Genomic DNA, 16224 nt, shown 5'->3' with positions numbered 1-16224 from the left:
TCAGTGCACAGACCTAAATCATAGTTCAACGACAAAGAGTGAGTAAAATACGTTAATATTTTTGTAGAATTTCAGAAATGATTAGAACAAGTTAAGCCCCATTTTGGACATTTTTTCATTGGTTTTTTTCTACACAAAACTTGGGAACAGTATCGTTTTAAATATTCTTCGTTCGTATGTAATCCCAACTTGATACAAAATGACATGATTTTCCCTGGCCCCATTCCCAAACACAGAAAGAAAAAATACTGCAAACTTCTTAAAATAGCTATTTATATTACAAAGTTCTGATTGAGAAGATTTGTCTTACTACTATAATAACTGGAGGAACAACATTGTTATTGATATTTTTGTACTTCAATACATGTTAGAAGGTCGAAATTACACGTACTACTGACTACAATAGGTGAAATTATTCTCGTTTCGAAATTATCAGGCTGTACGGTAATTTATTGATCTTGTTTGGCGGGAATTTAGAACGGGGTTTTCGTGGTAATTCGGGGGTATTTAAGCGTTACACAGGTGTAGCTAGAATTTTGACAGCAATACACATCAGGACCCACCCACCCTCCCTTATTTGAAGCTGAACTAAACTATTTAATGGACCATGGGTATATTTGAGTTATAGCTTTATCCCTTTATAAAATAAGAATTATTGTGATCCGACTTAAGAATAATTAATTACACTATTCATTTGGATTCAAAAACATGAATAATATACATTTAGAATCATAATTTTAAATAATAGTTTCGGAAAGCTGAGTATTTTAGTTTTGAATAACACGTTTGTACGATTATTAAATGTATGTGTTAGTTTCGTTCCATGCCAAAGCCTGATGGGTACAACAAGAGGAAATCCACGCTATAGAAATGTTACATTTACTCCGCGAAAGATGTAATGACATTTGCTGTCAAAATACATAGTCTACACCTATACTGAATCTGTTTTTTGTTCTGATAATTGAGATTAGAGAATAATTGATTTACTCACAGCTTTAGTGTGAGTAATATTCAAGATGACTGCGCCTCTCACGATGTCTGCGGCACCATCGAGATGCCTGCGGCACTGGACTGAAAAGTCGGCAGAACGAGGGGATATGCCTTTTCCTAGGCATGTATTTTATCTCAATCGATCAGATATCATGTCTTTATATGACATACTGCAGAAATACATCATTTCTTTTCCAGCAGGAGGTGAAATGACTCTGAATATTCACTGCTTTTGTAATTTTCACGTTACTGTATCCGATGAAAAACACGCGCAAAATAACAATATTACATATTTGTTCACAAATTGGGCATGGATTTGTCGGCAAGACACAACTTCATCCCGCTGCATTCCCCGATTTCTAAAAAGTTTTTACTGTAAAAAGACAATAACCAAAAACATTCAATTTTACTCACCTTGCTCGTTATTTTTGTAAACATCCTGCGCAATGCCTGCGCCGCCGGAGGCGCGATGCCTTCATTTCAGTGCGGCACATTTTGTGCCGCAGGCAACGTTTCATACCCGTGTAATTTGTCATAAATTCAGTCAAGATGTATCTTCACTGATTGTCCAAGTCAATCTGATGACATAAATGAAATTTCAGATTAGTATCTTCGTTAGTTACCATGATATACCCATTTTAATTTGAAATAAAGAGAGGTAATTTGACATAAAATCAGTCCATAGTTATCTATCCTGATTGTCTCAGTCCAACTAATGACAATACTGAAATTTCAAATGAGTCCTATAAGTACTTACTGATATAAATCCATTTTGATTGAAATCAGGAGAGGTAATCAGATATAAAATTAACTCCGGAACCTATGACAGATTCATCATGGAATCCAAGATTTATTGTTGTTGAAGATATTTTGCAAGTTTGTATCAAATCAAACCATAAATGAAGTCTCTATATGACTGCAAAAGACAGAATAGCAAATTTTGGACCTTCAGGGGGCCATAACTCTGGAACCCATAACAGGATCTGGCCAGTTTTCAAAGTGAACCCAGAGATTATGCCAATACAAGTTGTGTGCAAGTTTGATTACAGCTGATTGCAAATGTTGTATCTATTGTGTTCACAAGCAAAAATATCAAATTCTAACTCTAGAACCCATAAAGGGTTCTGGCCAGTATTCTAGCCACTAGAACCATTTTTCAAACCTTTGGTACGACGTGACCAGTGAGCCAACCCACAGCCTCCTGCACCCGAAGCAGGTGCCCTACCACTAGGTTAGCCAGGTTGTTTATAATTATGTTAGAGAAGTCCATACAAGATCAAGATCGTTGAAAATATATCATTTAAAAGTTTCAGTTTTTAGCTCTGGTGACCCCTAGAAAGGACCAAGCAAATCCATTTGAACAAATTTGAGAAGGCACTTTACAACAATGCTACAGACCAATTTTGTGAAGTTCTTTCTATCAGTTATTAAGAAGTCATTTAAATATTTGTCTATTTTTAGCTCTGGTGGCCCTGAAAGGAGCCAAGCAAAACGTCTGAACAACCTCAACAGGGATCAAACAAAAATACTACAGCTGGTCTTCAAAGCAGCTTTTCTATTTTTAAGGCATACAAGATACATCAATGAACAACATAAATGTTACTATTAGGTATTCCTGACACAATTTTATTAACAGTGGAACACTACTCTTCCACAAGGTGCTTATGTTACAAAAATATTTCATTTAATACAGATACATAACCCTTTTCATGCTGAACACGACTGATTCTGCCTTTTCGACCAGTGCATATCAAGATTAGCCTGCAAACCTGATCCCTTTTAACAGTTAATGGCACAGTCCAAATTGAACAAGAGCTGTCCGTAAGACAGCGCGCTCCACTATTCAGCGATTTGACAGTAAAAATTATATGTCTCAGTAAGAGACCTCTACTTTAAAAGGAAGATACACAAAGGGGCATAGTTCTGTCAAGAACACAAATAAGAGTTATTGGGATTGTTACTACACATTTATATGATGATGGTAAAGATATATTTTGAGTTTCAAGTCATTATCTTATATAGTACCAAAGTTATGTCCAGAAAACGAAGTTTGTCAAAAAAAATAAGTAAGAAAGGGGCATAATTTGGTCAAAAATACAAATCAGAGTTATGGGAATTGTTACCACACATACAGATGATGATGATAAAGATACATTTTAAGTTTCAAGTCTTTATCTTGTACTAAAGTTATATACAGAAAGCGAAGATTGCCAAAAAAATTTTAAGTATGAAAGGGGCATAATTCTGTCAAAAATACAATTAGAGTTACGGGGATTGTAACCAAACATGCAGATGATGATTATAAAGAAATATTTTTTAATTTCAAGTCATTATCTTTTAAAGTACCAAAGACATGTCTATAAATGAAGCTTTCAAAAAGAATTAACATGAAAATAATTCCAAGTATAACAACTTTGTTACCTTGATCTTGGGTATAATGGGCCCAGCACCTGCACATACTTTGTTTGTACGCTGGACAATGTTTATATACACTTACAGTAAGATATAAGCAATAGTAACAAAGATATGACAGAAAAACAAAGGTTGCCGAAAAACATCAACCAAGCTCATGCTGACGCCAGCGCGAGTAGAATAGCACCCCCCTATTCTCCGAATAGTGGAGCTAAAAATGGACAAGTTTATTATAGTAATTTAGCTGGGTAACGGTTAAGATTCTGATCAATTAAATGAAAGAAAGTATAACCTCTGACAACACTGACTAGTAACAAACTTCTCATGATTTAGACAGTAAGTTGAGTTTAAAACAAATTTAAGTCCTGTAAACCTCAAACAAGTTAACTCTGAATGTGTGGAACACATACCGCTGCACAAGAACTGCATTCAACATGATCAGCACAAGTTGGACACATGGATGGCTCTGTTATCATAATTTTTGTCATGTTGTCTCCAACACACATGTCTATACTTGTATTTCTGGGCACACACAGATGGGACGGTTCACACCAACCACAGAGTGTGTCTGTCATACACGACAGACAGTTGATATGTTTGCTACAGTTACCATTGCTGTAAGGCTCAAGGAACTCGAAGTGAAAAGGGTGATAATTCTTTATCTCTGGTTTTCCTGAAAAAAAGATCTTATATTGCAACCAACAAGTATGGTAAGCATGAAGGTGAATGGAAACATTCTAAAACAAGCAAATTCGATGAATTGGTATCCCCCGCCGAAAAGGGTTTGTGGTCAGGAATGGCAAAAAAAAATATCTGGCAAAAAGTTAAGGATATTACTAAGAAGCAAATAATTTATTTGTCAAAATCAATAACAGAAATGATGCTATTTTTGGTGGAACAGGGGGTAGCATACATTGGTGCAGGTACGATAACATCGATTTGATTGATCATTGGTTCACAGCAAAAATATCAAATTCTATTGAAAATAAAATATTAACTAGAAAAAAGTACATGACAGGAGACCACAGGCTCCTGAGAGCGCTCCCTATCCCATAGTTACCAGTGTTCAAATTGAGTTATGAAGTCGTGATTTTATTAATTTGAAAAGGACTTCATTTTTTAGCTCTGTGACCCTAGAAAGACAAGAAAATATTGCAAATTTGATGAATGCACTTAAACAATGCTACAGGACCAATTGGGTTTTTCTATTTATTTGACAATCATTAATTTTGTCTTTTAGGCTCGTGGACCCCCAAACTTGAAACTGCACTAGGAATCAAACAAGTAACATCTACATGTTTCAAAGAGTTTCATTTGGAACAAGATATCTCAATGAAGCACAAAATGTTTTAGTTTCTCCATTTTTTCGGAACTACTACTACAAGGTGTTTGTTGACCAATAGATCCATTTATCGAACATAACCTTTTCATGCTGAACAATGTCTCGCCTTTTCGACAGTCATATCAAGATTGGCCTCTAGAACGTCCACAGTTTATGCAAGTCCTTAAAACTACTGTCCTGTTAGACCCACGCGCCCAGTTTCGGATTTGACTAGTAACAATGAAATTCTCATACATGAGATCTCTATTAAAAATGGCAGAGAGTCACAAGGTGTTCTATTTTAGATCTAGATTGTTTTTAACTACCAGTTTCAATTGAATGTAGATATCTGTTCAAGTCATACATCTGTACCAATTTTCAGAAGATTTGAAAAAAATAGTTAGAGAGGGCACAAGTTTTCAAAATACAAATCAGTTTTTGAGAATTTTTGACCCACATTCGAGATGTGACTAGATATCATCTAAGGTGTAATCATTTTTTGACTAATTTTCAGAAATCGATTGAGAAATATGGTTAAGTTGAAAGGTTTAATTCTGTTCAAATCTATGATTAGGTTTGACCAAACATGACGCGAGTTTAGAAATTGATTATATTTCAAGTCGTACATTTAGACCAAATTCTATAAATGAAGCTTCAGAAAAATAACATGAAAAGAATCCAAGTATACAAGTTTTTACTTATTTGTTAGAGCTACTGACTACTTTGTTTAACGCTGGACCAGTTTTCACTTACATAGATATCAATTCAAGATTGAAAAACAATTCGAACTCAAATTGCTCATTGAAAGTAATGCACCATTTGAGAATATGGTACTCTAAAATGGTCAAGTTTTTTATTTTTAGGGACTAAGTTGATCTTAAGTTATTGACACCTGACGTAACACCCAGTTTGCGAAGTTGAACAATTTAAGTCCTGTAAACTCAAACATCTCTGAAACAATACCGCTGAAGAATGCTTCATGAAAAATTGGCCCAATGGAGGTCACAATTTTTGTCATTTTTAGACCTACTGACTGTTTTTGGACCACACGTGGACGTTTCAACACCAACCATCAGGTGACTGTCTGACCAATTTTCAGTAGATATTTTGAATAATATGCTGGCTCAGAGACGAGTGAAAGGGTTTTTCTATTTGTTTGACTCTGAACAAAGTTTTTTGACCACGTGGAACCATAGTGATGGAAACTTGCTAGAACAAGCAAATGAAATTGGACCCAATTTTTCAGATGCCAAAAAAATACATCTAGAAAGTTGGTATACAAGAACAAAGTTTTATTGTCCAAACAATGTTAAGCAACAGAAGCACGGTGGGAGACGGGACGAGGGTACTGGGCGAGTACAAAAGCATCACTTAGTCATTTGTGACGGTGAGATTATAAAAAATATTGGGATGAGTGGGGGGTGGGGATGACTTGGTGGAGGAGTGAGGTGGGGGAACAGTACAACTTTGCATGTTGATAAATATTCATGGAAGGTTTGAAAATAAAAATAACAAGAGCTGTCTGATGACAGCGCGCTCAACTATTCGAAGAATTGATTGAAGAATGGGGTCAAAATATTTCCACGGATATTCAGACAAAAGAAATAAATAGATTAGACAAACACTGTTCCTGTATTACTTTGATTTCGATAAGTCTTGCACTAAATGGCAATATATGAGCCAATTTCAAAGTCCAAAAAGGGCCATAATTCAGTAAAAATAGTTATGTACTCTTGCCTACAGATGGAAATCATAATGATAAACAAGTGTTCAAAGTTTAAAAGCCATATGTCAAATAGTTTTGACAAAACATGGACTTGTATGAAAACAGAACCAATTTCAAAGTCCAAAAAGGGCCACAATTCAGCCAAAATAGATGACAGAGTTATGTTCTCTTTCCTACAGATAGAGACTATTATACTAAACAAGTGAAGTTAAAGTTTCAAAACCATGATGTACAAAACACATTTAACACAATCAAAACTATGGAATTTAACTGGTAGAACAAAACAATCTAAACCAAGGATTTTCTAAGTCAAAAAGGGCCATAATTCAGCCAAAATCCTTGATGGAGTTATGTGCTCTTGCCTATAACTGGACATGGTGATTGTAAACAAGTGTTGAAAGTTTCAAAGCTTTATCTCAAAAGACTTTGTCAAAATATGAACTGGTACGAAAAACTTAACCATGATTTCTAAGTCAAAAGGGGCCATAATTCAGCCAAAATCCTTGATGGAGTTATGTGCTCTTGCCTATAACTGGCCATGATGATGGTAAACAAGTGTTGAAAGTTTCAAAACTTTATCTCAAAAGACTTTGTCAAAATGTGGACTGGTACGAAAAACTTAACCCAAGGTGTGACGCCGACGCCGTGGTGAGTAGGATAGCTCTACTTATTCTTCGAATAGTCGAGCTAATAAAAAGGAAAGAATTTTTTAATTTTTTTTGGGGGGGGGGGGGGGGGGGGGGGGGGGGTGTGACGAAGGCAAGGTGGTGACCAGGTGTGGGTACACAACTTCACATGTTTATACTAAATGTTCATGGAAAAGAATGAAAGAAGTTTTATGAATTTCTACCAATTGGTTGGTTTGTTATGTACAAATCTGTAGATTTTCAAACAATTAAAGGACAATAACTCTAAGGAAAATTGACCAATTGAAAAAAAAAAATGACAGACATCATCGAAGTATGTTGGTTCATATTTATTCTAAGTTTCATGAAATTCCACCAGCTTGTTACTGAGAAATGGCTGCAGATGTGGATTTTTCATTTAATCAAGGGCAATAACTCTAAGGGAAATTGACCAATCCAAAAAAAACCTTGATGGGCATCATTGCAGTATGTTGGTTCATATTTATTTTAAGTTTCATAAAATTCTACCTGCTAGTTACTGAGAAATGGCTGCGGACGGACATTTTTGGGCATTTTTCATTAAATCAAGGGCAATAACTCTAAGGGAAATTGACCAATCCAAAAAAAAACTTGACGGGCATCATTGCAGTATGTTGATTCATGTTTATTTCAAGTTTCATGAAATTCTACCGGCTAGTTACTGAGAAATGGCTGCGGACGGACGGACGCACGCACGCACACAGGGACGCACGGACGTGACAGACGGACAACGCCATTTCAATACCCCCCTCCCGATTTCATCGGCGGGGGATAATTACCATCAATGAGTGCCATTTCTATTACTCTAATGCTCTCAGGAGAATTTTTGTTAATTTCAATTAATATTCACAAGGTATGTGACTGATGTTTTAATAACGTTTTCATTAAAGAATCATTGCACTGTAACATATGTCATTGGGACTACAGTCATACTAGCCTCTTTATTGATTTAGCACAGTTCACGAATATGTGAATGTTTAAGACATGAAGAACATGAAATGCAGACCTTTTAAGATTATTCAAGTTTCTATTTATAGAATACAAAAAGCCATCTATTTATTATGCCTAGATATCAAACAAATCAGCAACCAAATTAAACGTTCATACCATAAATATTTTTTCTTGTAATTACAAGTAAGGTCTCTAATCTTTATACAATCTTTTATGCACATTATCAGAGTGAACCAATTTCAAACTCTTGTTGTAAGTGACCATCATTAACTTGACAGAACAGTAAACATGAGAAAACTATGTTAACTTCTGGTAAATATTTTAACTTCTATCAAATATCCAAACTGTCGTCTATCTTTTAAAGTGACTTACCCTGAGTTCCACGACCATTCCATTTTAATTTCAGATTGTACATTTGTGAACTCAGTGTCATTTTCTCGGAATATTTTGGATATTTGTGTTTTCCTATGATCTCCACATAGTATTTGTTGCCACGGCTACGGTTCGGAAATAGAAGTGTGCCATCTTCACGATAATTGAATTCTTTCTCCGATGGTTTACCGGTTGTTTCTGTATCTGTTAAGGTTTGTACAGTCTCCTGGAATGACAGATTGAGAAAAAAACACGTGAGACATATTTTTTATGATGTAACAATCTTCTATACTGCAAACTTCTAACTAAGAAATCACTTCATTTGTGAAGAGATAAAATTTCATGGCCATTGGCCTTCCTCCGAAAGAGCAAATAAAATTCTCATTTGTCCTATCTTTAAAATGTGAAATTCATGAATCCATGCCTCTACGGAACAGCCATTTTGATGGAAACCTGAACATTCTTGCCAATGAAACAAAATGATTAAACTGTAAATCACATTAGAAATGCTCAAGGCTTTTTCTCCAGTTTCCCTTCTAATACTAACTTTGCTTTAATAGGCAGTTGAAACCTACTTCAGTCAATGCAATTCAAATGACTTCCGCATCAATCATTTATGTTTATAATAATGCATAACGATGATCTTCAACTAGATGTGTGTCCATAGGACACTGGTTCCCCCAATCCCTCTTAATGTATGCATATTTTTGACTAAGTCAAGGGTCATGACTCAGGTCTGGCTGTGTGAAACCCAAATTAAAACACCCGTGACATCATCTTTGCTAAGCCATATGCCCACATAAGACTACCCGATATACAGACACATACTTACTTTATTACTTGCATTGGCATCTTTACTGAGCGACATTCTAACAGAGATGTTTTCTGACACAAGTTTGAGACCATATATCACAGAGTCCTGTATAATTTTGATTGTAGCATTCAGTGGGTGTATAAAGCCCATCCAGCTGATAATATCAAGGTAATTTTTGTTCTTATTAACGTAGATATGTCGAAATTGTTCACTCTCTTCAGTCTCACGGATTATCTTAACCTGAAACAGGAAAAATATAACCTATGATGACAACACCTCCACAGAGCAACCATCTTTCTACAAATGTTTACGTTTTCTTGCATATTAAATAAAACCCTTATTAAATCAGTCTCTCAAGACATCAACCAAGAAAATTTAGAGCTTAAGCCATTGACTATAGGGAATATCTACTTCATTTAACCTTTATTAAATTTTTCTGTCTTTATCAATCAGATATTAATGTTAAAAGTTTATAAAACTATGATTAATGTTGCAGAATTTTTGCCAATCAATTCAATGCATTCATTAACCTTTAGCCTGCTAAATTTTTAAAATAGACTGGTCGGTCTTTCAATTTGGGCAGTACCACTTGTTTATCAATGGGGTGCTCACTGAACATTTACTGACAGAACAGCGAATAGTGCAGACCATGGATGTGTAGGCTGACTTTGGTCTGCACTGGTCGCAAAGACAGAATCACAGCAGGCTAAAGGTTAAATGCAAATTAATTAATCTAGTAATCTGCGCATGCATATAGTAGAGATAGACCCTAACATTTTCATTGATAGAAATACATTAAATAAAGTCTAGAAATTGATTTACAAGTCCTTGAAATTAACAAAAATGATTTCACAAATGTACAATGTTTGATAGTTTTGCTAATATCAATAACAGAAATTTTAATATTTAATTCAAAGTTGTGATCCGCAAAGAATGTCAACTCTTGCCTTGGGCTAGTACTTTAAAGCAGAGATATTTATTAGTTTATTTCCCTTGCAATTACACAATAGAGTCGAAAACGAAAACGGTTTAAGACACAATATTATACATTTTTGCACAACAAAATCGTTCAGGAGTTATTAATATGTGTTTGATTTACCCCTGAACCACTGGTTCCTATGGTTTTGTCAACTTACTTATGGTAAAAATTAACTTTTAACATGCAGACAATAAAATAAAAAACCAGTAAGTATTTTATAGTGCAGATAATACAGTTTTGCTTGTATCAAAATGTCACAATAGAAGCACTTTTGTAATACAGAACACCTGGTAGGATTAGTAAAGGTGCAATTATATTGATCTCTTTTTCCTATGCCTACTACGGTACAGAAATGGATGTAAAAATTTTGAGCTAGTGTATTTTTCTAGAAAAATAGATTTTACATGTTCATGGAATATAGAATATTGGATTTAAGTGTAACAGACTGTACTTCAGTGAAAAGGATTTATCTTAATTATTTTTAATGGGTAATAACAAGCGTAAAAAGGACAAAAACTCTCCAAACGATAAAGAGACACCGGCAAAGAGGCCAATTATGGCACAGAATTATGTATCTCCAAGTTATTTGTCACCTACCAATGTGCAAAATGGACAGAATATGCTTAATATAGGACAGGTACATCCTTAATAACACAACATGAATCAAAATATGGAACAAATGATGAATCAATGGTCTCCTAATAACTTTCAAAATATGCAACAACCTAGTTTTCAAGGTACGCCAGGTAAGCCATGTACGCCATCGGCAAATGGGCCACCATTATATCCAAATCAACAGGTCGTGAGTACTGACCAGACAATGTCATTGATACTACAAAGACTTGATTGCATTGATACAAAACTGGGTCAGCTGGACAAAATACAAGTGTCAATGAATAATATAACGGTTAAAATGGATACACTAGAGCAAAGGGTGACAGTTATGGAAACGACGGTAGCAGAGATTGAGAAAAGCAGGACCTTTGATTCTAATAGCTCGGATACGCTTAAACAGAAACAGAAAGAAATAGAGACCTTGGTGAAAAAGCTTGAGGGCTACCAGGTGCAACAAAAGAAGAGAGAGGATGAGTTCCAGTCAACTTTGATGAAAATGAAGGTGAAGGACTTACAAAATAACTTGATGTTTTATAAGGTACCAGAAGACCGAGATGAAACTAACGACAAGTGTAGAGACAAAATCTTGGAAATAGTTCAAGATCATATGAAAATAGAAGATGCTAAAGAAACAATAAAGGTGGAATCTGCCCAAAGGATAGGTAGATATGACCTTAGGAAAACAAGACCCATATTAGTTAAATTCGAACCATATGAGGGCAAAGAGTCGGTGAGAAAATCAGCACCAAATTTGAAAGGAACAGATTTCGGAGTAAGCCCGCAGTATCCGAAAGAAATTTTGGAGAAAAGGCGATCTTTAGTCCCAATTATGAAGGAAGCGAAATCAAAGGGGAGAAAAGCCTATATTTCATGGGACAAACTGTATATAGATGGGCAATTACACCTGGAAGAAACACAGATATTTGGCGACAAAGCGAGGGTGGAGGGCGCAAGAAGGACGACATAGGGAGTAAGCGAGAAATCCCTAGGTATTCTTTGTTGGAATGTAGAGGGACTCACAAATCTAAAAAAGGAGAACGAAGACTTTCTAGAAGTTATTTCTGGCAATCACATTATTTGTCTCAATGAAACGTGGACGTCAAAATCTTCAAAAATTAATATTGACGGATATGATAAGCCTATTCATTCTTTCCGTAGATTTCAGAATCAAAGGGCTAAGCGATCTAGTGGAGGAATGATTGTTTATATCAAAAACTGTATACGGAAAGGGGTAAAATTGGTCAAAAACGACGTTGACTGCATTATTTGGCTGAAATTACCGTATTTCAGTGTGTATAGGTCGCACTTTTTCTACCCATTCTGCTGCCTGAAAAAGTTCCTGCGACCTATACGACAGAACATTGCCAGCAGTTTTTTTTTTCGGGCCAATTTTCTGACCGTAGCTCTCGCAAAATTACGTGCATCTGTTACGAACGAACAAAATGGATAAAAAATATCAATATCGGCGGCTTTTCAACCAATAGCGGTTACTTTCAATAAAATATATCGTAAATAACCCATACAGACTATTAAAATTACGAATGACTTTAATTCAAAGATGTTTTTGCAGACTGAATTACGTTTGTTTCTACTTTCGTTTTAATGGACGCCATTGACATGTACTCCGGGTTGGATAAAATCTGGACAGATCCGTCCTCCATTCCAAACATTGTTTATACTAATTCTGAGCGTATTAAAAAACTTGAAAGATAATTTTTTACTTTTGATTTTTAAATAAAAGAAAAAAATCCAAAAAGAGATATTTTGTTAATCTTTTTACTCAGAATCAAAAGAACGCGGTTAATTACATGACACGGAAAGGTGTTATAATTGCTGTGCAAACAATTCACACTTAAACTTGCATGATAACAGAATGTACACGCAAACCGTCTGCTGCCAATTAGTGTCAAAAAGCCGCTTTTCTTTGATATAATCTGTTACCGATACTACTGTTGGTACGAAACAGCTGGGAACGAAAACAACACTGTCCGATTTCCACCAATCAGGTTCTGATAATAATTCAGTCCGCGGCATCAATATGGCCGCCGCCATAACTTTTTTGCCGGTAAATATTAAATATTGCTGGGGAAAAAATCCGAAATTTAACTGCGACTAATACGCTAGAAGTTAAATTTTCCGACCATTTCCAGAGCAAAAATTAGATGCGGACTATACATTACCGCGACCAATACACACCAAAATACGGTAGATAAAAAGTTTTTCAGAATGGACACCGACTGGTACCTAGCATTTTCCTATATTGCACCAGAATCTTCAGTTATACACAATTTATATAACTATGATATATTCCAAAAATTGCAATCAGAAATTATAGAGTTTTCAGAATTAGGGCGAATGGTCCTTTTTGGTGACCTTAATAGCAGGGTAGGGCAAAAGAAAGACTACATTGAGCTCGAACGTGTAATGGAACAAGATTTAACGGACCATTTAAATGACTGTCCGCCCCCGTGGCGATCTCCTGATCAAAGATCAAATCGTTTTGGCGATAATTTACTGGATCTCTGTAAGGCAACAAATATGTGTATTTGTAATGGAAGTATTAATAATGTCCCCGGGAAATTCAAGTGTTTAACGGCAAATGGTGAGAGCGAGATCGATCTGGTACTGACGAAATATTCGAATTTTGACTTAAGAGAGAATTTTTACGTTAGCGACTACAACGAATTCTCAAATCACGCCACGGTGTCATTAAAAATACAAATCAGCACAATAGCAAGCGAGAAATACCGGACTACTTTTTCTTACTCAAAATGGAATGACAATTACCGCCAGGAATTTAGAGATAGTATCGCGCAAGATATTGATATATTAAATGAAATTTTAATGCAAATGGAGAGCAATGAATTGTCATTGAATGACACAGTGGAACAGTTTAGTGATTACTTAGTAATGCGGGCAGATAGATTTTTCAAAAAGACAGTGACTGTTTATGATAAATTTGCGTTTACTGATGCACGACATAACAGAAGCAAATTGTGGTATAACGACCAATGCAAAGAAAAGAAAAAATTGTATCAAAATGCATTACAAGAGTATATTTGTAATAGAACTGCAAATAACAGATTGATACTAATACAGCGTAAAAAAGATTATAAATATTGTGTAAGAAAAACGAAACAAATGTTTAATATTAAAAGATGTTCTGAAATGAATGAATATAGGAACAAAAAGCCTAAGGAATTCTGGAAAATGTTCAAAGGTAAAAGAAATTCCGATAACCACGATGTATCACTTCAGCAATTTTACGAATATTTTAAAACATTATCGGCGGAATCAGTTTCGAATGACGACGGAGAGGCTACAGCTGGTATTACATCCTCCCAAGAAAATTCCCAATCAGAAACATATTGCACTACTTTCGACGAGCTGGATCGTCCCATAACCCAAGAAGAAATACGATTGGCCGCACGAAAAATAAATCGGAATAAAGCACCTGGAATTGATGGATTATTGTCAGAATATTTCGTTGAAACATTAGATATAATTACCTATCATGTTGAAAAGTTGTTTAATAACATATTACAAACAGGTTCGTTCCCGAACTATGGTGCAAAGGTTTTTTTATTCCAGTTCATAAGAAAGGGCCAACAGACGACCCTGGAAACTATAGGGGTATAACACTTTGTAGTTGTTTTGCTAAACTATTTATGTCCGTTATAAATAATAGACTTAAACAATGGTCGGGCAAAAATGATATAATCTCCGATGCGCAGTTTGGATTTAAATCAAATTATGGTACAACTGACGCGATTTTTGTGCTAAATGAGGTGATTCAACAACATCTGCGAAATAAAAAAAGACTTTATTGCTTGTTTCCAGATTTGAAAAAGGCATATGATTCCATTGATCGTTCATCTTTATGGTTGAAACTCATTAAAAATGGAATAGATGGTAAAGTTTTACAAATCATGCGTTCGCTTTACAGTAGAGTTAAATCCTGTGTGAGGCAGCTAAACACTCTTTCAGACTTTTTTGAATATGATGTCGGTTTATTTCAAGGCGAAATATGCTCCCCGATCCTGTTTTCATTATACATAAATGATTTAGAGTTTGAACTACATGTCGAATCTGAATGCAGGTATAAACCTTGACCAGCTGTCTCTGTACTTGATTCTGTTCGCAGATGACGCCGTTATTTTATCCGACACTATCGAAGGATTACAATCATCCATGAATAGCTTGAAGCAATATTGCGATAAGTGGAATTTAACTGTTAATATCCAAAAACCAAAAGTTATGGTTTTTAGAAAAGGTGGACCGACAGCAGCTGATGAAAAATGGTTTTACGGAGATGAACAGATCGAAGTGGTTAATAGTTTTAACTATTTAGGTTTGATATTTACGTCCGGAGGATCGTTTAGAACAGCAACAATGACACTGGCGGGCAAAGGGCTTAAAGCAGTAGGGTCACTATTTTCGTTAGTCAGTAAAATCATAGTCCCAACAAATATTATGTTTAATCTCTTTGACTCATTTGTGACTTCAATATTATCATACTCAAGCGAAATTTGGGGTTTGACAAGTGCTGAGTGTATTGAACGGATTCATCGGAAATTTATAAAATGGACACTAAATGCCAAAATGAGCACGAGAAATATACGAGTATATGGAGAATCGGGTCGGTACCCCTTAATTATAGGCCGTAAAATTAGAATACTTAAATATTTTCTTAAACTCCATAACAGAAGAGACAATTGTATCCTGAATAGTTTGCTGGGTAACATGTTATTATTAACAGAACAAGGCAGTCTGAAAGACAGCTAAATCCCCCGCCACTGCTATGGATAGAGAAAGGGTAAAACCTTTGATTTTAGCTGTGACCTTGACCTTGAACTGACATGGCTGACTCATGAAATCTGCACAAAGTCTTGATGAGGTGATCATTTGACCAAAGTTTCATGAAAATCCTTCAAGGGGTTTAGGAGATACAGAGCTGAAACCTTTGACCTTCAGTTGTGACCTTGACCTTGAGTTGACATGGCTGACTCATGAGTTCTTGATGAGGTGATCATTTGACCCAAGTTTGATGAAAATCCTTCAAGGGGTTAAGGAGATACAGAGTGGACACCAAATGGAAGGCTCAAACCTTCGACCCTTAGTTGTGACCTTGACCTTGAGCTGGCGTGGTTGACTCATAATTTCTGCACATCGTTCTGATGAGGTAATCATTTGACCCAAGTTTTATAAAATTCCTTCAAGGGGTTTAGGAGATATAGAGCGGACACGAAATGGAAGGCTCAAACCTTTGACCTTCAGTTGTGACCTTGACCTTGCGCTGACATGGCTGACTCATAAGTTCTGCACATCGCCTTGATGAGGTGATCGTTTGACCCAAGTTTGATGAAAATCCTTCAAGGG

The 16224-nt window shown here is 35.6% G+C and overlaps 1 protein-coding gene across 1 annotated transcript in view; it reads right to left on the bottom strand.

Annotated features, from left to right (window-relative positions):
* Window positions 1-16224, bottom strand: part of LOC123558913 (multiple epidermal growth factor-like domains protein 8) — a 95876-nt gene that overhangs the window by 46703 nt on the left and 32949 nt on the right. The window contains exons 8-10 of the mRNA XM_053525719.1: window positions 9270-9491; window positions 8438-8663; window positions 3813-4075 (exon numbers count right to left, since the gene is read on the bottom strand). Of these exons, the coding sequence (XP_053381694.1) occupies window positions 3813-4075; window positions 8438-8663; window positions 9270-9491 (711 nt within the window). The remainder of the gene's footprint in view (window positions 1-3812; window positions 4076-8437; window positions 8664-9269; window positions 9492-16224) is intronic.

Source organism: Mercenaria mercenaria, chromosome 15, assembly GCF_021730395.1.
Source record: "Mercenaria mercenaria strain notata chromosome 15, MADL_Memer_1, whole genome shotgun sequence".
NCBI lineage: Eukaryota > Metazoa > Mollusca > Bivalvia > Venerida > Veneridae > Mercenaria > Mercenaria mercenaria.
This window is presented reverse-complemented; position numbering and strand designations above follow the sequence as displayed.